The following is a 26596-nucleotide window of genomic DNA, read 5'->3' on the forward strand; positions in this document are numbered from 1 at the left end:
GATACATGATTCCTTGTGAATTTTGACTGAAAGTCATTCTCACGAGGTAGAGGCAACAGCCCCTTTGAAATTGGCTCAGCACAATGTGGGCAGGAACTAAGCAAACTTCTTCAAACAGCTCTGCCAACACCATTCAGCTCAGAGCTGCAAAACTCCTGCTGTTTCAAACTCAGGGCCTCCTGTGAGCAGACTGCTGATTACACCAGGTTGTAGGGCAGGTTTTTGAGAGACGCGCGCAGGGCAGAAGAATGAGAATGAAACCTGCCTGCTGGTCGTGTTAAATAAAAGATTTGACACCAGACTGAAAGAGAAAAAAAAAAAAAAAAAAAAGGACACGCTGCCATCTATTCATTCCCTGGCCCTTCCTATAAAGAGAAAATATATTGTAGTGCACTATACACATACTCCGCTTGGTGTGTACCGCTCACACGAGTATTACGGGACATACTGCTAGCATGAAAGAGAAACGGGAGACAGCAAAATGCAAACATCGTATCTCCAAAGCGGAGGAGATACACTGAGTTAAAGTTTAAAAAAAAAAAAAAGCCAGAGCGCTGCACTGCAGCACATTTTATCGGGCTCTTTATTCCCAGTTACACACGTACACTGGAGAAGATTTGGAGCAGTCAAGGAAAGGGAATGAAAGCATGTCAACAGGCATTTTTCATCCTGATTTTTATGAAGGAGGGGGCAGACGAGTCAAACTTTTACAAGTTTGTGTGAAATTCTGACAAGGGAGACCCTTGAGTATCACTCCCAGCACAGGAAGAAGACAGGCCACCACAGCAGGCACCAGGTCAGCACGCACCTCGCTCCACATGCGCCCCAGCACATGCCCACCGTGGGGAAAGCAGGGTTGGTGTGGGACACAGGACCTGCAGAAAGCTCTCCCTTGTTCCCCAAAATAGTTGCTTTTATTTATTCCTTTGAGCAAAGAGGCCTTCGCTGCCTAATCAAGTACAGCCCCCTTGCAGCATCACAGCTGTGAATCTGCTAATTGCATCTTTGGTATGCAGAAGGTATGAAATCTTCATGAAAAGATGACATGAAAGGCTTCACTCGTTGGTCATAAACACGGACATTAGAGTCTTTCCTCAGGGAACGGCCAGTACAGAAATCAGATGTCCAGAATGTATTTCTGCCCATATGGTTCAAAGTGATGAATAATGCACTTTGTAAAAGAAGGATGACAAAAATAATACAATACTGCAGCGAAGCACCCATCATATTAAACAAATAACAGGTGGTGACTAAAAAGGCATTTTTAATGAGCGCTTCTTTATGAATGCACACAATGCAAAGTGGTTTCCACTGCTTTGTAACACACCACTCTTCACTATGGATTAAAAATATTTCAGCTATATAGAGGTAGATGCGTTAGCTCTTTACTTTCTCTTTGAACATCTCAAGGAATAGTTATTTAAAAAAAAAAAAGATTTAGCAGCCAAACAACATGAACTTCGAATTCTGAAATCTTAATACTCACAGATTCTTTAATTAACACTAACTTTTTTCACTAGGTAAATTTGTAATTAAATGTTAAAACATATACTTTGATGTGTGTTTTCAACGCATCTGCCGCCTCAAATGTGCTTTTCTTCACAGGTACAGAATTAACTGAGGAAGAGGGCAGTCCAGTGGTTAATGCAGAAGACAGTGTTTGAATTCCTGGGTCCAGACAGGCATGAAACATAGATCCACAGCAGCGCTTCAAAGTGAATGACTGTGTTCCCAAGCTCTTCCCAAACCAGTCTGTATGAAATCCAGTGGCCAAGAACGAGACGCCACTCCATAGCAGGAACTGCTCCTATACCACAAGCTACTAAAACATCAGAAAAACCATTTCGTCGGGGTTACTTATCCAGCTGAGAGAAAGCTACAGAAGTTATTATAGAGAACAGTTATCTACGATATTTAGAATGCAAGACTCATTTAAATGGACTGTTTCTGCAATGGAAGAAGTCTCAGAAAGACATGTCAGGCAATTAATACAGTTAGGAAATGAGACTTTGCGCTATTAGAGCTACAGCATAATGCAGTATATTCAGCTAAACCTGTACCCCGCTCCGTCTCAGCAAAAGAGCCATATTATCTCCAGGACTGCGGCAACAGTTTACATGGTTACTCAAATCTGAATCTTCTTGCATGAAGGTCAGTGCTACAGAACATGAAAATAAATGTATTCCTGCTCTCTCGAGTGCAGCTGTCTCATTAATCTCAAAGATGACATATTCCTCATATATCAGTCACCAGTTTAAAGCCCTGATTCATACAGAGAGACTTAGGAGCACACAGCAGGTTATTACTTCAGCAGGTTGCTTATTTCTATGAAGCATAATACTCCTTGTAATTCTTAACTGCTTTCCCCCTTGAGGGCATACAGCATATGTCTTGGGAACTGGAACAGACTTGCACTGAATATCAAAGGGAAATTAATGATTTGTCGCTAAAAAAGGTGAGAGGTAGTAGTTAAACTCTACCCGTTCCTAGTTGGTTCCTTAGGAGGCCAATAATTTTTAAAAATGTTATTTTTCTCTGCTTAATAACTGTTTAGATGACATGCTAAAACAAACAAACAAAAACAGGCTTGTTCCTACAAACAGAAATTATTTTAGGCTGCTGCGTATTTAATATTGTATTACATTAGTGAGCCTGGTTGTTCGGTTAAGCACAAACTTCGATGGCTTCCCAAGTGCCAGGAAACCAGTTCACTCCATTCATAATTTCTCTTTGATACAGCAGCAGTGTGTGCCAGAGACGTGGAACTCGAAGAGGCCCAGATCACATGGAGCGGATGATGATTAAACAAACTGGGAGAGCTTAAACTGACACAAAAAACTCCCTCTCTCCCCATCCTCACAAGCGCAATGAGCAGATCTCAGTTAACGTTAAGAGCCAAATTCTGCCTTTTTCTGAAGGCACAACGTCCCTGAGGCCTTGAGATTTGCATCACGGAGTAGAAAAATCTTTCACATCCTTTCCTAATTTAAGACTAGCAGGAGGAGCCGAAAATACCCTTCTAGCAGGCTTTTCAGAGCACCCAGCAAAAAGCACTGCACTGTAATTCCAGCATGGCATTTCAACGCTTCTTTGCATATACGGAGTAACTAAATGACATGTCTTACGCTAGCCAGCTGGAATCCGACGGGACATATTAAGATACGCTAGCGTAACAAGCCTCAGAGTTTACATGGGGAGGAGATGCCTTGTTGAAGCAGCTGACCATGACTGCAGTTCCCAACCACCTCACCTGGGTGGTGGTGGTGGGGAAAATAGCTTCTGTCACTGTGGATGGCCCTATTAACTACAAAAATTCGAGACATTAAGTGCAAGAGGGAAATCTATTCAATGGAAGCTTCCTCCTTCCTTTCATATTGCAAAACAGCATGACGCCAGAACAGATGGCAAACACCCCTCTGCAAAGCTGTCTCTCGGGGAAGTTTAGGTGTAACCATGTAGAATGGTTTAGGTTGGAAGGGACCTTAAAGATCATCTAGTTCTAAAGCCCCTGCCATGGGCAGGGACACCTCCCACTAGACCAGGTTCCTCAAAGCCCCATCCAGCCTGGCCTTGAACACCTCCAGGGATGGGGCAGCTACAGCTTCGCTGGGCAACCTGGGCCAGTGCCTCACCATCCTCAGAGTGAAAAGTTTCTTCCTAGCATCTAATCCGAGTCTCTCCTCTTTCAAGTTTAAAACCATTACCCCTTATCCTATGGCTCCCCTCCCTGATCCAGAGTCCCTCCCCAGCTTTCCTGGAGCCCCTTTAGGTTCTGGAAGGGGCTCTAAGGTCTCCTCGGGGCCTTCTCTTCTCCAGGCTGAACACCCCCAACTCTCTCAGCCTGTCTGAGGGACTTCCCATTCGCAAGGGAACGCATTCAAACTGAGTTTACTGTATCTGATGGGGAGGGTCACAGCTCCTGAAGGCAGATTCCACGTTGCTGTATGTCATAAGCCCTACATAGCGTTAACTGACTTGGAAACAACACTTCATGCCAACCACAGTCTCACTAGATCCAACTGATGGAGAGGACCAGTTCTTAGAGCCCGGCACCCGTCCAACAGAAGGGGTGCACTGAAAGTTTTGGAAAATTGGTAAGCTGTAAGTTTCAGTTCATATGGATTCATGCTTAAGCTAAGTCAAAGTCACCATCAATATCAACAAATCTACCCGGCAATAAAGCACAAATTTCAAAGTTGTTGGTGCAATAACTGCCACGAACCCAGCAAACAAGATCATATCTCAGGTTTTCCTCTTCTCCCAAGTAAATCTATCAGCATCTAGAATGCAGGCATTCTGGGGTCAGGGCATTCAGTCTGTTCTTCTGACAACTGTTCCACTTAATTTATTTCATATTCTTAACCTATTTCATATAAGACACACAGATGTGCTTTGATATCACTCTTTTTCTTCTTTTGTAAAACCGGCTTTTTTCTTCTGCTTTTCTTACAAGCGCCCCAACAAAACATTTCAGGACCAGTTAAACATTTCACCTGGTGGGCTGGGAAGGCAGGAAGGGGGAAGAAGGATTTTAAAAAACTGAAAATGTTTTAAAACCCAAATAGCTGCCTTAGAATCTCAGATTCACCTATGAAAAAGTATCACACGTGACCAGTAAGCTATAGTCTCTGGTTTTGTGGTGCTGCAGAGGTACGTTAAAAACTGCCATATAAAAAGGTTATTTAAAACAAATGTGCTGAATGCATCTACTTGTCACCTCCTTTGCATATTAAATATGGCTGGTGGAAGCACCAAGACTCGAGCGTATACTAAAGTTTTAAGTTTGGAATTGTATGCTACCTGTTACAGAAAGCAGAACAAATCAGGAACTTGTTTGTGTTTTAAGCATCATTCTGCAGCATTTAGCCAACTAAAAAAGTTACTCTTCACTATTAACTTTCTTGACTTACAAAAGACTTTGAGGAATTAAGATTAATCCAACTGGATGGGAGAGGCTTGCATGGGCATCAGTAAGATCAAGGTGGTCTGATTTTGTTTTGGTTTGTTTTCACATGCATTTAATACTTAAGATTTTCCTTTTTGAGCCTCAAGAGGTTAAGTTACCGGTTACAAATGTGTTTCTACTTGTTTATAAACAAACTGAAAATAAACTTCAAATGATCTGTCCCTTATTAATGGGTGACAAAGCACAGGCTTAACTGCCTAGTCCACGTGCTGGAAGGGTAGAGCAGTTCAGTTCAGATTGTTATAAAAACAACTGCTTTTTACTTTGCCATGTCAACTCAGCTCTCTCATCTGAGTGCCTCTCTCTCACTAGCAGGCTGGGCAGAGCGCTCAAAGCCCCCAAAACCAGGTGTCCTGCTCAGCTCAAGACCAGGAAAGCAAGTCTGGATGAGTCCTTCTGCAGATATTCAAAGGGTTGCCATAAACACTGCAAAATCTCTAAGTACTGATTAAAGTGTGATAAATACCTTGACATTGGTAAAGGCTGCGATATGCTGTCAAGGAGAAGAGCCAAAACAAACCATGATCTGGCAGACAGCTCTGGTTTCATAACATCCAAGGGTATCAAAGCAAAACTGCTTAAAGACCGCGCCATTCAAGATGCTCGGCATCTCAAGTTCCATCAGTTCAGCCTGACAAAGTCAGTGCCACTTAAAATCAGGTCCTACACCATATAAAGAAAGTGCAATTGCAAGTTAATGCTTTAAGAAACAAGAGGCCAAACTGCAGTTGCATCTTATAGAGACAAATCTTCAAGAAATAACAAACTATTTGAAGTTTGAATCACTCAATTGCACAGAATTTGGACCCAGCAATTTATAAAGAGAAAGGGCTAAGTGAAAAAGGGAGATCAAAATCACCTTTCCAATCCAGATTTTGGCTCAGGCTACAAAGGAAACACATACTGGAAGGAAGGCGGTACAGGCTCAACCAAGTTAGAGAATTAAAACAGAGCACTCTGGTTTAGTTTCTTCTGCATGACTGGAAGCTGGGAGCTAGATTAAGCGCCAGAGCACTGAAGTGTAAGCAAGGCTTCTAATAATGGCAGCTTTTGTGGTCCCTCTACTATAGACTCATTCCTTCTGCATGTAAAACTGTAAAGATACGTCCACGTGCTGTTCAGATAAGCATTTCCCACAAACCTTGAAAACAAAGACAAAGCCTTCAGTACTGACACATGGCTTTTTCAGATTCAGGAAAACACAGAACACACAGAAAGGGGAGGGGGGGGTTGTTTGGTTTGGTTGTTAGGTTGGGTTTTTTCCTCCTTTTTGGAAGATCAAAATTCAAAAAGTGACCTTAAGACATTTATTACATTAAAAGGCAACTCCTTGTAGTTAAAGTGTAGTTCTGCTTTGAAGTAACTAAACAGTCTTGAGACTCCAATTAACTCAAACAAGTAACTAGCCAAACTAGAAATTTGGGGCTTTTTTTAAAAAACAGTGAAGCGTGCTTTATTTTTAAAGGTAACAACTCCTCAGGACTGATTCTGCTTCTTTGAACATGCATCCTGACAAATGAGCCTTTTAACGTACATAGTAATTCTGCATTTAATATCTAAACTTAAAAAGAAATTCACCTCCTTCCAGTTTCTGGCAGTAAATGCTTATGCCTCCCGTGGGACTCCAGCCACTTAGCTCCACTGTAACACAGCTGCTCCAAAATAAACCAGGCATTAACCTCGGTACCACCCTCCCCTTTTCTTCTAACACACACCGTGCACCAAACAGGTCTTTCTGCAATACGCATTTGATGCTGCACTCCCTTACGAATACCTTCCCAGTGGATCTATTACAGATGGGATCACCATTAAAAAGAAACAAAAAAAGAAAAAAAAAAAAGACAACCAAAACAAAACAACTCTTTAAAGTGCCACAAGGAATTTATCTTTCTTCTTTTGCTTCTCAACCTTACAGCAAACAACTCAGATGGTTTTGAAATCAGTTCTTTAGCATCAGGTAAAAAAAGGTGACTTTTTCTAGAGGAAGAACAGTAGTTATTGTAGTTTAAAATTTTTTTAAATATTCACAACCCACTAAATAATAATTTTCACAGGACAGGAAGATATTTAAATGGAATTCATACAATATTTTTTTTCCTTTGTGCACAGACCGCAGGTCTTTGCTACCACTCCCCAAAGGACCAGATGTCTATCATTGTTATCTTGATCACCTAACAGGCCCTAACAATGTCATTCTAAGTCTAAAAAAAACAAATTAAATCAACATCTAGAGACTTAATAATGCTAATTATGAAAGAGAACAGAGAGTGACAGCTCCACAGGGGCCATTTCAGTCTGCTGAGCAGATTTTATTTAGGCATTTTTACTGGCCATATGAGGACCCAGCAGAATTTGAAACACTTGATCCCCCTTCAGCTCCATCTCTTAATCATAATGGGAAACAGGAGAGGCACCAGCTCAAACAGCTTCTATTCAAACAGCCCATCTAAACAGCTATTAAAAAAAAAAAGCCATTCTGCTTCCTTAAAGTAGAGTGCACACACACGTTAATTTGCTGATTTGCTCTTTAGAGTTCACTTTCTTTAAAATCCTTCCTTTTAAAAACCAAGATATTTGCAAATGGGAGATGTATGCATGTATCAGCGAGGCACAGCATTTCAATTACTGTGCATTTGTGCGCAGGTGCCTTCCCTCGTTTGTGCTGGCATAAAGTCCATACACCATATAAAGTAAGAAATACACCCTTTCCTGTGGCTTGTCTTCAGCAAAGAAACTACCACACTAAAACCTCCTCCTGCCCCCAGGTCCAGAGACCCACTCGGAAGGGCAAATCCCATCATTCTTCACCAGGGTAGGTGACTCCACAACCTCCTTCCCCACATCCTGGCCCAAGAGCATCCACCTCATCCACCATCACACTGGATTAAAAAAAACATTTCCACAGACAGAACATGCAAATAAAATAAGAACACAAATCACTTGCATTTGCTACCTGCCATTAAAAAGCAGGAATTATTTGCTTTGGGAACTGGTATGAAATTAGGGGGATTTGTTTGGCAATCATACTTTTGTGGAATTCATCTTCTTGCCTCTTTAAAGGCTTTTTAATGAGAAGTACTAAATGACATGGAATTCATTACAGAAACACAAGCAATAAAGCAATCTTTAACTTTCATTTATCAAAAATAAATCTCAAAGCTATTTTCAGCTACAAGTGGCACGCAGGCTATTTTCTAACTTACCCAAAATTGGTAGGCTCTATAAAACCTGATTTCCTCCTTCACAAAATTTCAGCTGACAAAAATGGGACATTTGCCTGCAATCTAGGCAGCAGGACTGAACATGGCTGTCTGGTGAGACTGTCTGAACAGTGACTTATGTCTTAAGCCTAATATCTAAAACCATGTATGTAACAGGACAGAAATACCCTGTGGCTTTAGCATTGGTAATCACAGCGATAGTCCAGGAGATTAACATTAGGCCTTGGCTTTCATTAAGAAAAGCCACACACACTCTCACATTACCCTTTTTTTAAGCCATGGACACAGTGGATGTGTTCTGTAATTCAGATATCCCAAGAATTGTTTTCAGTTAACATGCCAGAGGTTAAGCAAATACTGCTGTGTGGGAACCAAACAGCTATTCCATACTGCAAAATTTTTTACAGGTCACTTCCATTTGCCTCCATATTTTAGGACACCGCTCCTCTCTTTTCTTGGCTCAATTTCTTCATTTGTCTGCACAATGAATTCACACCCCTCTAGCTTATTAAGCAAAACAAAGACAGGACTACACAGACACATGCCAGCCTATTCTACCTTTTCCCATACTCTAGCTCCAGGAAATTACAGGCAATAAAGTAGTTTAAAAACCAACCTATTCTCTTCCGTCTGTTTGAGGTCACTGTTTCATTCTGTATTAAACTGCATGTGGAGCCTCAGGGGGAAAAAAAAAAAAAAGTCTCTAAACTCAGTCCTCCGTTAAACTTCCAGACATAATTCAATATATCAGCTGAAATGCATCCTAGAATCACAGCCAGTAATCTCAATCAGCTGTCTGACAGCAAGCCACTAGCCACCCCATCAACTCAGGAACAGTTTTCAAACTGACCTCCCCAGAAACTTATTTCAACTCTGGGGCAGAAATGTTTGTTTTATTTGGTCCTTCCAAAAGGAGCAAGACAATTCTCCTTAACAGCATCAGACAGTCTGGCTGGAACTGATGAGTCACCTGTCTCTTTCTCACCGAAATACTTAGTAAGACAACCTATACAAAAAGCCTGTGATCTTTGTGATTGTTATGTTCATTCCACTTGCAGCAAAGTGGTACCACTATTTTCAAGTGATGGACTAAATCAGAGACTAATGTCACTGGTTCGGCATTTCCCAGAATGTCTATGCCAAGGTCAGTCTTGACCTTGCCCTGTACCCACCATCGAAACACCTGAACACCTTCACAATACCAGTCTTACATGCGTCCTTCATGGCTTATGGATCATGCTAACGCAGAACAGAAAACCAAACTCTAAACATTTTTGTCACTGCAGAGCTAAGGCAGCCTCGTTAAGCTAAGTACTGCATAAATACATACAGACAGTCTGTGCCTGTAGCAAGCTTAAACTACCTGGAGAAGTCAAATTAAGGAGCGGAAACAAATACAGAGCTAGTAAGGTCCTACTCTGGGTCGTGCCTGTGGCAGAGCGGCAGTATCTCCTGGGCCCTAGCCGTACTGAAACACAGAGCATCTCTGCAATAGCACCTGAGTACTAACTTAGTTGTCATACTAATTTATTGCACACTTGTGAAAAACGACTAAGGTGCAGAAAGCCTCAGTGGATGCTCACCATTCCTTCTACATGCAGCTGCAACATAAGGCCACGAGGACCTGTACAGTACCTTTGGTAGGTGCAACACCACCATTCCCAATGCAGAAACAACTCAGGAGACTGTATGTAACAGTACAGAGAAGGTAGAGAACATACTCTTAAGAGTGCACGACATCTGCAAAGTATTTGAAGTAGAAAAAGCTTATCTGTTGAAGCTTCTGGCATCTTGCTTGATAAAGCTGACATTCTCAGTTAATAATCTTGGAATTTAAAGCTCAAGATGAGGAAAGGTCCCCTAAAAGCCAAATTACTAGATTAAGACTTCTCAGGAACAGGAATCAAAGGAAAGCAGTCACCCAATATTGTAGTTCAACGCACCAAATGGACAAGACTAGCAAAAAAAAAAAAAAAAAGTTTAGTTTTGTCATCTAATTCAGTAGGTTATTGTGGGTATGAACTCTCCCTGAGAACAGAGGAACACTTTTTCACTTCAAGGTGTGCATTTCTAGCATTTTGGTGTTTACTTTGCCATGGACTGGATTACTAGCCCACTAGAATTAGCCTGCCTAGTAGGGTAAGATTTCAACTCCACAGAAGAGGACGTTGCTACTTCCAGAACATTATTTATAGCCCAAGTACAGTTGCTAATTCATAATTTGTGCCCAAATCCGGAGCTCCAAGTTTGAATTCCTCTTTGCAGTCCAGTCAAGCGCTCCAAACCTGACTCAACGCTTCAACTACAGAAGCAGGAGTTGTTTATTGATCTGGAAGCTACTGGTATTGCAAGACCTTCCCCGACCCACTAGGAGAACCAGTTCTGGCCCCAGTCTGAAGACAATTTTTCCTCTTTTCCCGAGGTTAGAAACACAGCACTACTGCAGCCCCAATACCAAACCACTCGCAGCAACAGCCGGACTCACAGGCAGCTAACTCCCTTTAACATGCCTGAGAAATACCCTTGTTTTACAGAAACATACAGCAGCCAAATAAAGGGAGAAGGACATGAGTCTGAAGAAACATGCCTTAGAACTAAGGCATCCTTGCTCACCATCATCTCTGAGCCCAGCTAAGTGAGTTTAGGTGGACAGGGTACGATTTGTGGTGATATAAAGTCTCAAAAAAATTTAATCTTTACCCCCCCTACACCCTCACTTTAATGTAAATGCTAAGTGTTAGGAGTTTCTTATCGAAGCTGCATGAGCCACAGTCACAACTGGTTTCAGACCTGTCTCTGATTTTTATTGTTTGGTTTTTTTTAAATTAATAGATATTTCCAACCTATTTAGAAACATGAAGCAATCTGCTAGGTATTTAGCGGCCACAAAACTGCAGGAAATAGAGGCAACAAAAATACAGCCGTGACCACAATGCAGCATTTCTTCCAACAGCATTTCTCATCCACATACTCCAGATGTGGCCATAACACCCACACAGGGACTAGCTAGGGGATGATCACATTCTTTTTTTTCTTCTTCTCTCCATCGACCTCATGTTTTTCATGTAAATGGTGCGAATTTTTGCTTAAGAGTGCAGTATATACTGTTGGAGTGATTATTGGCATTTTTGAAGGTTAGGAAACTAGCTGACATCCAAACAGATCCTTTCATAAACTTAGTTTTTTATAAACTGGTATCAAAGTGATTTTTAGTTCCTTAGAAACACCCTAAACCCAAGGATTAGCACGTGAGCAGAGGAAGCACAGCAAAGCTTCCCCTGCCAGCCTGCCTTAGGCCTTTTCCAAAACTCTATAGGTCCGAGCATGTTCTCCAGATGTTGTAGACATCGGGGCAGCTGCTCTTACCTGGACACTTCAAATACCAGCACCTACAGGATTTAAATATTCTCTACAGCACTGCAAAGGGATAGGCCAACACCACTCAGATTTTCTATCTTTCTTCTTCCGTTATCAGAAGTGATGGAACCAACAACAATAATAGCTCTTGCACGGGTTGTTGCAGCTTATGGGGGTTTTTCTGCCTTTTTTTTTTGTGGCTTTTTGGGTGGTTTTGTTTGGTTTTTTTGATTGTTTAAGGGTTTTGTTTGTTTGTATTTTTTTTAAGTTGCCAGAAACAGCGACAGTGAAGTGCCACTATGAAGGCAGTTGCCACAGCTGGGATTAATCACCATTTGGAAAAGAAGCACAAGGCCCTGGGGAGTTAAGGCCATAACAACTCACTAAGAGTCAAGAGTGCTAATTTCAGTGAAGCCAGTCTTGCAGTACTCACACCTGAACTACTTTCAAGCCAGTTTAATTGGGCCAGTAGATAATCCTTAGTGGAGTTCACAACAGAAGCTTTTCAAACCGAAGGCAGAGCTCAGGAATAGCAGGATAATTTCATTTGTGTTGCTCTGGGCTGGCCAGTGTTAGCTTAAGGACCAACATTCCCAACTACGTTATCACCACAAGGCAGCAGACGACAGCTGGCGGTCCATCTGTTCCATACGCACTGGTTAGCTGTAGCATGTGGTAAAGACTTCACCCTCTGAATGGGATGCACAACACCTGCACCAGTGAGAAGTGGATGAGCATCTCTTCTCCAATACACTCAGTTCCCAATCAACCCCTTTAATCAACATCCTCACAGTAATTACAGACAGCAACCTGTAATTCTCTGTACTAAACTATTCCCTACAAAATCATTTTGAACTCTAGTTTAAAGACAGCCAAGTGCCTGAATTCAGTCAGAGCAAGAAGAGACACATAAAACTCACACTACGAGCAAGCAACGAACACATTCTGCCGTGCTCAGCCCTTTTCCGAGACATGGCACCAATTCCAGAAGTTTTATGACCAGCCATTTCTCCAGTGAACCAGTGCCGTAAGAGTTATTAAATGCAATTAATGACAGATTCTCTTGAATGCTCATGAAATCCCACAGCAAAATGAGTCATTTGCCTGGTTTCAAAAGAGGGGCCTCTCAACTCAGGAACAGATCTGCAAAGCAACTGCTCAGAGAGTGGGAAATGCAGAGAGGTTTCTTCCTGCCACCAATAACAAATATTACATACCCAATTAAAAGACACACACACACCCCAAAACCTGCAGCAAGCAATGTTTTCCCCTGATTTAAGAGTCCTGACACAGAGTTTTTCCTAGTAGCCATCAGCAATCCAGTTGTGTGCTGATGAAAGTTGTGAGAAGGCAACTCTTCAGGAAGCTGTTAATGAACAAATTAAGTTAGCAGACTTCTAAATATGAGAGGTTATTTGAACTGGAAAAAAGCTTCTTCAGTGTATTTATCCCTGCCAAGTTATGCCTGCTGAAGCACAGATTGGAACTCATCTTCATGGCTCAAACCAAAGCCAAATTCCCCCAATAACCTGGTTTGTTTAGCTATACAAATATATGAGAAATCAGATATGAGATACAGATACACTAGACAAATTATATGATCTAAAATGTCAACTCACTTCTGAATACCAGAGTTAATTTTAGTAGACACTTACGTCACCTTCCTCAGATACAGTTTACAGTACCATGAATTCATGTCATGCTCCTGACTGTTCCTGCGCAATGCAGAGGGGCAAGTATTCTTTCATACCTACTAATGTCCTTAATAAAGCACCAGGTGGCATCTTCCTCATTCTAGGAGAACTGGTCTACCAAACTCAGTAACTAAGCCGTAAACCTGACTAGCGTCCATTAAGTGAAAGGGAATGTTGTCAAGGCCAACACTGTATTTTTAGAGCTTTTGTTTCTCTTGAGGAAGCAGCACATTTGTGTTCCTATTGTTTGTCAGGAACTTTTCCCTCCCACTTCCAGTCTGCAACCAAATTTGATCATGTTTTCAGTCCCTAAGACACTACCCTCATTTTGTTTTAAGCTAATGTATTAGTACTACTTCATCAAACAATTCCCACAACTTCAAACTATTTAAAAAAATCCCTAACATTCAGAAGAGAAGAGGTTTAACAGTATTTAATATATTCCAAAGCATCCCTTTGGTTGCATGTTGAAAAAAAAAAAAAACAAGAAACCCCTCCAAATATCCGAGACATTAGTACAGACGCGTCGTTACACTCAGCATCAATCACATACAGAGGCTGGTTACTGCATAGACGGCCCTAACTCCTCCCAGACTACGGAGAGTTGAAGGCTGCACACCACCACACGAAAGGGAATCTCAGATTAGCATTGAGACCTTGGATTTGCCCTGAAGATGTGATTGTGACAAGGATAAATAGGTTTCCTACATAATGTTATCATCACAACAACAAAAAAAAAAACCCACACAAAAAAGAAGTGGTTTTATTTCAAACTTTGTTACAATTAGACATTTTCAGGACCAAATGCAAAGAATGATCAGCTCTCATGACTGCTTTGTTTACATACAGGGAATATAGTCTTCAGGCAGCAAGATTCATAGTACTTAACTTCTGGACTAGAACAGGAACATCACTATCATGCCTGCTACTGCAAGCCTCAACTACTGTTTCCCATTGAAAACTCTGTGTCTTAACCTATTTTAGCTGTTGCTAGCTTTATTGGATTATGATCACACAGCTCAACAGCTAGGTCAACAAGACACCAAGCAACATATCACATGATTCTGAGTCACTTTTTTCCTGAATCTGATCTCTCTTCAGGTACTCTTAAAAACGGTCAGGTTATTCAGCTCTAAGAAAAAGAACTCACATGAATAAAAAGCTTTAAGCGTTTTAACACCTGAAGGACCAGACTTCCATATTGTAAATCTTGTGGGGATGAGAAGAGAGAGAGAAAGACTAGTCCTGTCCCTATCCTTAAACATGGCCCTTTTTCCTTGTAGACTCCATATACATTTACACTTATCAGTGGGTAACAGAGATACAACACAAAACAGAATACCAAACCTTCAGCCTCTAGTTATAATCAAATGGAATTTCCCCTTAGAAATCACAAGTCTCAGGAGTGACAACACGTTGCATCAGCATCTCCATTTCTCAACAATCGAGACGCAGGTCAGCTGTCTTCAGAAATACACGATACCCTCCTACAGCATCTCAGACCTGAGTTACACACTTCATGTTTCTAGCAGGCTACTGGAACTTGCGCAGATGACTCATCTGCCCCATCTGACTTTTTCACAAGTCCCTCTCGCTTTTAGGCTTCCCTAAGCAAGTTCAGAAGCAGAGTAGTGGCAATAACATGGAACAGCAGTAGACAAGCTCTGGAAGAGAACGGCATCAAAAGGCACTACTGGGAGTTAAGCATTACAGCTATTCTGAATTTTGAAGACAAAGCCAATACACAGTCTCTTCTACACGTACAGAAAAGATGAAGTCCAGGATGAGCACGCTGACATCAGCCTCTACAGTTTAGTTGTTTTGTCCATTATACGATTGGGACACATTTGCAGAGGAGCATTTTAACAGTCCTCAGTGCTTTCAGCCTGGTTTATACTGTAAAGCATTCAAATCTGGCAAAAGATGTGTAAAAGGAAACAGTAGAACAGTTACCCCTCTCACCGAGGAGTCTAAATATACACAACAGCGTGTATACAGAAATTCTATTTAGAGTAACTGAATTCAGTTCTGTGGCTTTCCAGCAGCATCCAACATGTATCTGAGTCTGCAAAAGTTCCCAGCTGTCACCAGGCTGGTTTTAGGGGAGCACTATGACAGCAGGGGAACACTGACGGTCAGTTCAAGGATGCCGCCTAAGAAGCGCGCTATTTGTGAGAATTTGCAGTCATTCCTGCACTTAAGTCTCTTAGACAAGGAGGTCAGAACAAACAACTGCTTTAACACCTAAGAACAGGTACACAGCATAAGAAGTCTACCTTCAAGATAAGCACAAATTTATTTTTGCTAATAGCATATCAATTTGAGCTTTATATTCTAGCATTCAAGACATTTCTTCATAACGATTTGTTTACTGGAAGCCCCTTTTAAGAGAAGGTTCCTTGTTTTAAACAAATTTTATACCCAAAAACATTATTCCAATTTCAGCAAACCCCTCCACATACACACCCCACAACGCCACCACAAAAGAGCCTTTTTACTACATGTATCTTCAAGTGCCATCACAGCACAATTTCTCTTTAAAAAAACAGGGGGGCGGGGAAGCACCCTCTGGCCATAAAGAAGGTAGCCGTATTGTCGTTTCATAAGGAAAGCACGGCTGAAAGTACTTTTACACAAACACAATTTCCTCTCCATTTCCTGTAGCAAGCTTCTTTTTGAGCCACCAGCCCCTGCACTAGCTGGAACATTACAGGAATCACCACAGATAAACGAGCAGAGAACAGAAATCTCACCTGATAGTAAGTCTTAATGTTTCTGACTAAGATGGTCAAGTTTTGAACCCGAAGGTAGGTGTCATTATTTACATGCTTGTTGACACGTTGGTTGGTTGGTCGAGGATCTCTATTAGAAGAAGAAAAAGAAAATAAAGTATTACCAGTTTACTCAGCACTAAGACTTAGCATCTCAATAATGCACCATCAGGAAAACCATTAAAAACTTACCCATTAAATGTGCTGACATAATTATACAGGACACATATACATTAATTCATGACAGAATACGCTCATTACCTTTGCACCTATGTATAACTTGCAAATCTTCCTGTGTGCCGCAAAGTAACCTACTTTAGGTTAACTCAAACAGCCATTCAGGGCAGCTTCCCTCCTTATTTATATTTCCCTGAAGCAAAGGGCATATTTAGTTGATGCACATTAGATCAAAGCAGTCTCTGATAATAAGGGGTTTATCTTATTCAAATAAAGGGAACCCTAGGAAAGACTACCAGCTTTCCTTGGCTTTGGAGCTTTATGACAAGAGGAGGGTGTTAACACACGATCAAAGATCACTGTGCAAACTGCAAACGCCAAATGTATTATACAGAGGAAAAGGCGCACTGCATTTTTATTATATCCATATCATCTAACTAGATCTCTGTCATATACCCACTGTGTCGCAAAAAAACAGCTCTACCGGGCTACAAGATATAAACAAAATATAAACGTAGGTAGAGATATAGGCAAGACAGGAAAAAGTTGGTGGAATGATTTTAGGGAAAGAAGCCTCAAGTTTTGATTTTAAAGGAACTTAAACAAGATTGTACCTGAAACAATTGTATTTCTAAAATAAAACACAAGGAAAAAAACCCTGCAAATTATTTAATATGAATGTGCACCTTTAGATTCTCTATGTGCACCGTAACATGTTGCAAAAAAAGGAATCAGAAAACCTTTATCTGCCAATAGCGTAGATCAAAGCTTTGTGTTTCCCCTCTAATAAAGACTCTTATCAGCAAACTCCTACACAATCCAAACACCTGCCTCCCAGGGCCCTGCTTTGGCTGTTAATTAAGCCATTCACAGCTCTTCCAGAGCCAAATATTGAACTCAGGCGTTGACAAGGGAAATAAAAGAGGAACTGATCCAATATTTATTTTTAAAATGTATCTGCCAAAGTTTACATAAGTATGTCAAAGAGCTTTTTCTTTACTTTTTTTTTTTTTCTAAATAGAGAACTATCCTGAAGCACCTCTCTAGCTAAAGCAGTGCTGTGTGTATAAATATAACACAATACGTAGATATTCCAGAGATAAGAGAAAACTGCCTTGGCAGCAGATAACATCACACACAGCACTTACCTACCAGGGTTCAAGCAAACTGAAGTACAGGTGACCAAAACTGCCACTGACGTAAACTAGCAAGACCCTACACAGCCTTTACAGCAGCAAAGGATTTTGTATGCTGATTGGCATTATAATAAGCTATGAACAAAAGAGAAAAAAAGAGGAGCAACCGTAACAAGCTTTTAAAGTAAAATCTATAATAAGTATTCCATGTTACTGTTACTCAGGTACAGGAGTGCAGAAGCCATACCCATACACAGTTGGACAGTATGGGTCTTCTGCAACACAACAAGTTGGGAGAAGTGTCAACGGCACCTGGGCTTGAACTCAGAGAGCACCTTGCCTTCAGTACCCTGAGCAGATGCTGGACCCTGAAGGATGCTTAGCCTTTTTAGGCAAGGTCACGACAACAAACTGGGAAGCTGAAAGGGAAGAAACATACAGTAAAGAGAAGCTGGCCAAACAGAAGGGTCAGTCTACAGTTCTCATTTCCACATGAAAGCTCATGTAGGCAGCACGCTGCTTATATCACTCTCTGCAGTGACCCAGGTCTACATCCAGGAAGAGAAAGCTTTGGCTATAGAGTGGAGCAATACTCAACAACCCTTCCAAAAACTACACAAAACAGGGCAAAAATCCACAAAACACACACACTAGCCACAGCAAAGGAGAGGCAATTTCTTAACAGCTGCAGGCAGTGTAACTGTAGAACACAGATGAGGTTTTCAAAAGCACGTAAGACAGAACAACTCCTCCTTCCAAGACCAGACCTGCTCATCTTCTTGTCATCTCTTCCAAGAACATAAGCATCGGCAGGACCAGGCCCTCAGAAGCAATTCTGGAGCTTTTATCCTATCATCTTCATTAAGGGTAATTGATTGCCCCAAGAGCCCTTAATGCCATTGACCTCTGGGGCCTCTTAACCTGGAGCCAAGCTGCAGCACAGTGTCACTGGGGCAGTCCTGCCTCCTCCTCCTCCTCACAGACAAGGAAGTTAAAAGCTTTTCTGAAATCAGAACGTAGCTTGAAAAAATTATGGTTTGGATTTCTGAATACGTGGTGTAACAACTTCATCCAGCACCTCAGCTCACTTCAGAGAGGACCCTTTGCACAAGATGTGGAAGGCCAGCAGAGCCTACCCTTCAAACTGCCACAGGGAAAACTAAACAATTCCTTCTCAACAAGCAATATCCCATTTCTTCTTCATTTGTTACTGTATTTTTCCTTAATCCTGGATCAGATAAGCTCAAGCAATGACCACTGCTGTCCTACCTAGCTCCACAGCCAAGAACCTGGAGGACCCACAGAAAGTTGCTCCTGGAGGCAGTGGGAGGTTCCCAAAAAAGACAGACTTATTCTTTTCCATTTACCAGGTAAATTCAGTTTAATCCAGTTGAACTGGCAAAACATCTTTTGACCTAACAAGCATGGAGATGAACACTTATGAGAATCAAAGGTTCGAGACATGCATTTATTCAGAACTACTGTACTCAGGGAAGGAGCAAGTTGCCAGAAAACCCCCAATCAGGCATGCTTACCAATCTCACAGTGAGTGAAAGAAAAAGGCTAAAAACCTAGAGAGACTGAGGTACTCAAAACCCTACAACCCGAAGAGCCTGATCTACAGCAGGGAAAAGCAAGAAAGGGAAACAGGGTCCTCAAAAAAAAAAAAAAAAAAAAAGCACCTGAGTAAAATCATACCATAAGAGGCAAATTCTGTGTTTACACACGTTTCTATCCTAAAGAAGACAGAGCTGTTGGTACCACACTCTGCGCGTTATAGCTTGGTTGGTGAAATTTGTTTATGAAGAATTTTATAGAAAGAAACTCTTTCCAAGGATCATACTGAAAATTAAAGAGACTTTTTGCAACACTAAACAGGTAACCCAAACATTCAGACAGGAATTCGTATCTGAAAAATCCCTGAACACAACCTCAGTGAGGTGCTTTTTCAGTCCTTTGATGTTTGGTCTTTGCTTTACACACAAATATAATGAAAACTACAATTCTCTTTTTTTAAAAACCACCTACTCCTTAAGATCAAAAAAGTTATCTAAATAAGACTCAGGTGGTGTGACTGAGGTGTGCCTAAGCAACTTTGCAAACCAGTAAAAAAAAAACCACCCAAGCCAAATAAACAGAAGGAAAGCCTCAAACCTCACTATATACCCAAATATTTTAAAGAAGTCCTCTGATTTGTACAACCTCATGACTTTTACAAGAGCACAGAGGAAAGGAAGGGCCAGGAGACAGAGGCCAAGTGACCCATTCGGCAGGCGTGAGGCCGGCAGCACAAGTACTTGAAGATGCCACCCCTTAAGCCACCAATTAATAAAAGTAACAACAAAAAAAAAAATTGTCATTTTTAAAATTCAAAATGACAATCCCATTTGAGCAATTTCTGACAAGTAATTTTGATGAGTAAGGGGCCCGAGGGTTATGAGACGCCAGGAGGAGATGGCTGTGCCCAGCATCCCAAGGCTCTTTATTCTGCGACACTCACTAGCTGCAAATACCCCAACCACTCTTGGACCAGCCTAACTCTGCCTTCCTCGGACATCACGTTGGATGAAGCCACTGAAGGCTGGAGGGGTTTCTAAATTGCATTGAAAATGGTAGAAAAACACACCTTTAAATAAGATTTTAAATTAGATAGATACATATCATCAACATTCCGGTAATCATGCCATTTGCTACAAACCACAAGAGCGGGCACTCACAACGTGGCTGTTCCTGTCACGTGGGCTAAATTAAAGACGACAGATTGACAGTACCACAAACCATGACAGCTGCAATTTAAACGGAAAAACCTAGTATTGTGCATTTTTATTATGTGGTTTTAATAAAAATGGTTTTATCAGATGTATTCCTAACAAAACATTCAGTAAACAGGAATGCGTAACAAAAAAAATCAATTGGAAAAATTAGAACGAGTCGGTATGAAAACACTTAAGTGCTTGTGTGCCTGCATGTGTAAGCCCCCACATCATTTCCCAAATAAAACTTTCTAAAAGAAGTTAAACAGGGTAAATATTTGCTTATGCTTGTAGGTATTATGCCACAGCTGCAACTGCAACACTGGAGGCAGCCCATGCAGTGTCACCATGTGCTAATTCCACACCAGGAAGTGACACAAAACCAACTGAAAAAAAGTTCTTGAAAATCTGTCCACAGAGAAGCTCGTTAACCTGATACACGTAAATCCACCAGAAACACAGAAGCTCAGGACAGGGCAGTTCCACTTTGAAGATTAACAAACATTTCTGTATTCAGCCAGTACTGCAAGTCTGCAAAAATCAACGTGTCCTCCACCCACTTACAGCAAAATGACTTGGGGGTGGAAAAAAAAAAAACACGCACATTTGTCTTGTTTTAAAATATAAGTGGGGGAATCAAATGCTGCTGTCTGCCTGCCTCTTCCTATTAGATTTAACTGGTTAACCAGATAGGCACCACTGCTGAGAAATAAAACAATCCCCAACTCCCTTTTTAAAAGGGTCTTGCTTTGCAAGGGATCACCAGCAAAGGGATCACCAGCAAAGGGATCACCAGCAAAGGGATCACCAGCAAAGGGATCACCAGCAAAGGGATCACCAGCAAAGGGATCACCAGCAGGTCCTCTACCGACCATGTTATGGCCAGAATCTGCCTAAGTCCAGGCCGGGTCCCCTTTCTCTGCCCTTGTGCCATGGCTACATTTGATGTGCCTGAGCAAACAACATTTTATTCAGGGCCAAGGTTCTGACAAGGATGGAGCAAAGGCACAGCCCTGTTTTCACCTCCTGTCACACAGCCAGGAAAAGCGATAGGTGTCATGAATCTCTCTGGTGACACAGCTGCCCTGCTGATACGAACCCACTGCCTAAAAAAAACGTTGACACCAAAACACCAAGCTGTTGGGATCTTCTCCACCCACTCTAAGTTGCCAGACAGCCTTTTGGGCAAAATCCAACCTATTACAACAGAAACCAGAGGCTGACTGAGCTCGCACAGCCCACTCACGCCTCAAACAGCTAAAGCCTTCCTTTCACTCAGCAATCTCCACTCAACAGGTAGAGCTGGATTTCTTCACAGATCCACCTGTCTTTTGGACACAGATTAAAGTCTGCTTAGCTGCAGGACAAAAATGTTTTATTTTTAATAATGAAAGTCACAATCTAGCTTTCAAAATCTTCCCTGGAAGAAACCTGTTGATCTGCAGCAAAGTACTGCATCACACGAGGTGTTCAGATGCAAGCTCATGTGTCTGTGTTATCTGTGTTCCAGTAAGTAGTCAAGCAGGATATTTAACCTAAAAAACTAAAAGGAAAATAACACACGAGTGAAGAGACAGCTACCCACACGGGGAGCCCAGCTACCCCCTGCTCTCTGCATGTGCGTGCCCGCATCTGTGCTTTCAGACAACCAACACTGTCACAGCCTGGCACAACCAAATTCTAGCAGATTTATCGAAGGCCTTCATTAATACAATTTAAGCAAGAAAAAAAATCTCAAGCCAAGCACTGAAAGTCATCTTCAGGGACCAGGACTTTAAAAAAAAAAAAAAAAAAAAAAAAAGAAAAGGGTGATGAGCAAGCATTTTAAAAAATACATTTATTTTTCTATTCCGGAAGCTTTGTGGAGCAGGAACACACCTTGCAAGGCTTTCCTGATTTACACGCAAGCAGCAATTGCATTGCAATTTCTAAAGGTTAAGTCAGGAAAAAGTGATGGTCACAGACAGCACCTTTGCTGAGCGCCTTGCTGGGTTATTATACATAAATACAACCGCGATCCTTCCTAAGTTAAACAGTTTGGGGCTTTCAGTAGAAAGCTCTTGGTTTCAAGCTCCTTAGACACCATTAGAAGCACCGCCAAAGCTACCTAAAAAGGAGAAAAAGCGCCCTGATTGTGTAGGGACAGTTTCCTGCTCCACATTGCTTATGCTCTCCCCACTTACATCTTCTGCAACACTGCTGGCAAAGATTTTTTTTTTTTATTTTTTTTTTTTTTTTTTTTAAGAAAAAACAAACTTGTTTTCCTGACTGCTTAAGGCAAGTACACATGCCAGGGCATTTCTCACAAATGCATGATATCCGACAAAATGCCAACTAGTGTCACTGCACTCGGTCAGCCTATACGCTTATCTTCCTTATTTCAACGAGATCTTATCGTTCACTCCTTGTCCCCAGAGCATTGTTACGTTGCTCCATAGACTTTAGCAATTTTATGCCTCCTTAGACATATTTCAATGGCCAACTACAAAATATTTCAGTTTGCATACACCGCCTGATAAAAGCACTTCTAAAACACACTGAATGATGCGTTCATTCAATGTAAGAACACCACAGTCACTCAAAAGCCACATAACTTCAGACTATTTAATAACAAAATTCAAGAGCAACTAAGTACTAAGCTAATTTTTCTTGTTTTGAAATAAGATGATTCTTTCACATGTTAGATAACAGTGATAGTTTAGTTAGTTAAACCTGCAGCAAACTCAACTTCTGCTGTTCCTTGATAGTTTGGTTGGTCACCCCCATGCCACACACAATGTTTGTAAATCATAAGCCAGTTGCCTTGGAAAAGTACACGTCTGGATCTGGATGCTCATACTCAAGGCTCTAATTTGCAGAAAGGTCTCTTTTTAAAGTGTAATTACTCCTTGGGAAGTGCTGGAAATTGCTGTCTTTACATCATGTTTCCATCCCAGCTAACATTTCACCACACTGATCAGGATTCTGTCCCGAATCACAAATCTTCACCAGCTTCACTATCTAAGTTCCTGTTCACAATTTCCACTGTTAGTAACATCAAAACGGAAGGAAATTTGATTACCTTTTCAAAAGGAGCAGATGATAGGTACCAGAAGATAACAAAACTTGCCAACTTTAGTGGGTGGGGCACAGGTTGTCAGACTTTTTGAAGTCACTTTTCAAAAATTTCACTTAAAGATTCTAATATGAACTCTTAATTTAAGTGCTTGGACTTGGCCTAACATTGCAAATTACTGGTCAAGCTTCAATTGATTTAGTTCACTTAAAGGAGTGCAGTGCCAAATTGAGTGATTTCAAAAGTTTCCTCCCCGAAAGTCAAACGTGTCTCTTCTACAAACTCTTTATCAGACACATTTCAGAATATTTAAAAGCAAATACAGAGATGATACAAAACAATCAGGATCTACAGGCAGCAGACCAGCAACAGGAAAGGATGTGGTCAAAACATGTACAAGTTTTATCGACCATTCACTTCCATGTTAAGGTATTTTCAGCTCTTTTAACCTATTTATAGGTTTCCTCAAGACATACCCTCAACACTGCTGCCTGAACGAGAGATCATCGAAGTTGGGTGGGTTTTTTCTGAATCATGTATTAAATAGCGAAGTTTAGACGAGAATGTAGACACACTTCAGACGGAGTCCTCCCTGTAAAGCTTTACATGATACAGTACTTTCATTTCCTTATTTATACTGCCTTCCCCTAAAGCCTGTATGAACAACTAAACTGTTTGGGGAGAAAACAAGAACAAAACCACATACACACACCACCACTACCACCACCCCCCCAAAAAAAAAAAACCTAGAAAAAAGTTAAAGCAGATTTTACAGAACTGGATGAGGTTGGGGGGATGATTCCGCCTTTTTTTTTTGTTGATTCAAATAGCAACTAAAAGGCAACGAGGCAGAGCCGCCGCTCCGTCCCTGCCCCGGTGCCTGCAAGCCGCGGACCCGTCCCCGCCGGAGCCGCCCCGGGGCCGGGAGTGGCCTCTCCTCAGCCCCCCACCGCCCCCGAGGGGCCCAGACAAGCCCCCCTTTCCCCCGGGAGCCCACTCACATCTGCAGCATGATCTTGTTCAGCACGACGCCATCCACCAGCTCCATGTAGACGCCGAGGCTGTCCTCCTCCCCGCTCCCCAGGGCCCCGAAGGTTTTCACCTGCCGGCAGAGGGAAGGACAGCGGGGGTGAGGGGATGGCGGCCGCACGCACCCCCCCACTTCCCCTCAGCGCCCCCCCGCTCCGCCCGCCGCGCTCACCCAGGTCACCAAGGGGCTCCTCAGGAAGAGCTCCAGCAGCTCCGAGACGGTCACGTCCATGGCGGCGGGAGGCTGCGGGAGCGGGGCCGGCTCACTCGGGAGACAAAGGCGCGGCGCCCATGGCCCGCCGCCCCGCTGCCCGCCGGGCGCTGCCTACAGGGCAAACAATGCGCGGCCCATCGCTCCTCCGCCCCCGGCACGGGGGGAGACGCCGCCGCGGTCCTTCCTCCCGGCAGCAACAGGCCGAGTTCCCCCTCGCCGGCGGGAGAGACCCAGCAGCCGAGGCGCGAAGCTCCGGCCCCACAGCCCGGCTCCGGCCGCCACCGCGGCGCTACCTGCGGCGGGTGCGCGCCCTCACCCCGGCGATCGCAGCCGGACGGCGGCAGCGCCGTGACGGGCGCGACCCGCCGCCAATGAGAAGGGCGGAGGGAGTCGGCGCCGACCAATGGGAGGCGCTCCTGGGCGGCCGCGGGGGCGGGATGTGGTGCGGAGCTCGGGCCACCGGCCCGGCCCGCTTGTCGCCCGCCCGTCGCGCCTCCCCGCAGCGGTCGCCCCTGGCCCAGGGCCGGCAAGAGGGGCACCGGCGGCTGTCCGCCCTCTACGGCCCTGCGGAGGCGGGAGGTAGGGGCGGCCCCGCTCCACCCCCCGACTTGGTCCCGTTGGAACCGGGGAAATGCGGGACCCCGGGGAGGTGCAGGACCCCCGGGTAATGCGGGACCCTGTGGGTGTTGCGGGACCCCCGGCGAGATGCGGGACCCCGGGATGATGCGGGACCCCGCGGCTCGGGCACCGGGCGGTTCGTGGCCGCGTTGCTCGGCCCTGCGCCCTCCTCTGCCGCGGAGCAGCGCAAGTGCGGGACGCCAACGCGCGGATTTAAAGTTTCTGCTTTAAAAAAAAAAAAAAAAAGTACGAAGCTGCCCATAAAGTCGGGCAGGAATGGCTTTTTGGGGGGGATGCTCCAACAACGTGCAGCGCACAATCCTGGGAAGGAAAACTTGGAGACAAAGGAGAGGCACAACCTGTTGCGTGCACGTTTGAAAAATCAAACGCAACGAGCTGCCGACGGGGTTCCTCGGCGCCGCTTTCCCGGTGCCGTGCGGGCTCCGGTGCCGAGATGGTGGTGGCGTGGCGAGGTGACGCGTGGTGTAACGGCGAGGTGATGGGTGGTGGCATGCCGAGATGGGTGGTTCTCCGCCGGTGAATGACCCGTGTGTGCATTATTTTCCTGCGGGGACAGAATTTATTCTGTCTTTAGATGGAATCTATCTTGGGGGGGGGGGGGGAGGGAATCCCAGGTAATATGGGTGCTTACTGCTTTATCTCAATTTTTGAGGAAATATGAAGTTGAACATAACACGGTATTTCATAGGGAGGTTTGGCTTTCGTACCTTCCTCACCGATAGTTTTCTCTGCAGTTTTTAATCTCTGGGGTTTTTATCAGTCCTTGCATCAGCCGCTTCTTAGTGCGTTTTGTCTATTGCTTGTTTGATCGTACTGAATTTAGATATATTTTTGGATCTTACACAGTCAAGCAAACCGTATGGGAAATTCTGTTCGTTATTAAGCACTTACACATGCTTTTGGGAAGGGAGGTGGTTATACGCCTGTTTGCAGTTGCTGTATGGGCTGAGGGAGGGACATCTGTTGTTTTGCCCGAGGGACCTGAGCAGTTTGCAAGAGTAGCCCCAGCCTCAGGCTGCGGATTTGCATTTGGATGGATCCCGTTATTACCCGGCAATGGCCCTAAATTACCTGGTGACCGTGCCGTTTCAGGCATGCGATGTGTTTTTGATCCTCAAACCTGTAGAGCAAGGAATGATAACTCCCGGTTGCCAGCCGGTCCCGCCCCATGTGAGCTGCTGCTCGGTTACAAGCCCGTACAGCTGTTTCTCTTTTAAGTTTCTCCAGATGATGGACCAGGAGGGTACAAATGGTTAAATTAACCCTTTATTGTGCGAGTCACGTAGTCTAAGCGTTTCTGAACCTAGAAGGAAGAAAGGATTGCAAGAAAACCACCTGTTGTAGTTGGAAGGACAAACAGGTAGGCTTTTGAGCGTAACAGGTCCTGCTCAGGTATGAAGGGAAAAAAAAGAATGGCTAATAGCTTTTCAACACCTCCGACAGACTGCTATAATTTAACTGCTTTGGAGCCTTGCGATCTCCTGTTTTGTGAACGGATTTAATTAAACAAAATTTTAAAGCTGTTACTGCAGTTCTTACAACAGAGCGCGGTGTGTTAATGAATAGAATAAAAAGAAAACCAAC

The 26596-nt window shown here is 43.2% G+C and overlaps 1 protein-coding gene across 2 annotated transcripts in view; it reads right to left on the reverse strand.

The window, feature by feature from the left end:
- Positions 1-24708, reverse strand: part of CCDC88C (coiled-coil domain containing 88C) — a 100220-nt gene extending 75512 nt beyond the window's left edge. For both annotated transcript variants that reach the window (XM_054198503.1, XM_054198502.1), the window contains exons 1-3: positions 24332-24708; positions 24132-24232; positions 15992-16100 (exon numbers count right to left, since the gene is read on the reverse strand). In XM_054198503.1, the coding sequence (XP_054054478.1) occupies positions 15992-16100; positions 24132-24232; positions 24332-24391 (270 nt within the window). In that variant the 5' untranslated portion in view covers positions 24392-24708. The remainder of the gene's footprint in view (positions 1-15991; positions 16101-24131; positions 24233-24331) is intronic.
- Between the last annotated feature and the right edge of the window lie 1888 nt (positions 24709-26596).

This window comes from Rissa tridactyla, chromosome 4, assembly GCF_028500815.1.
Source record: "Rissa tridactyla isolate bRisTri1 chromosome 4, bRisTri1.patW.cur.20221130, whole genome shotgun sequence".
Lineage (NCBI taxonomy): Eukaryota > Metazoa > Chordata > Aves > Charadriiformes > Laridae > Rissa > Rissa tridactyla.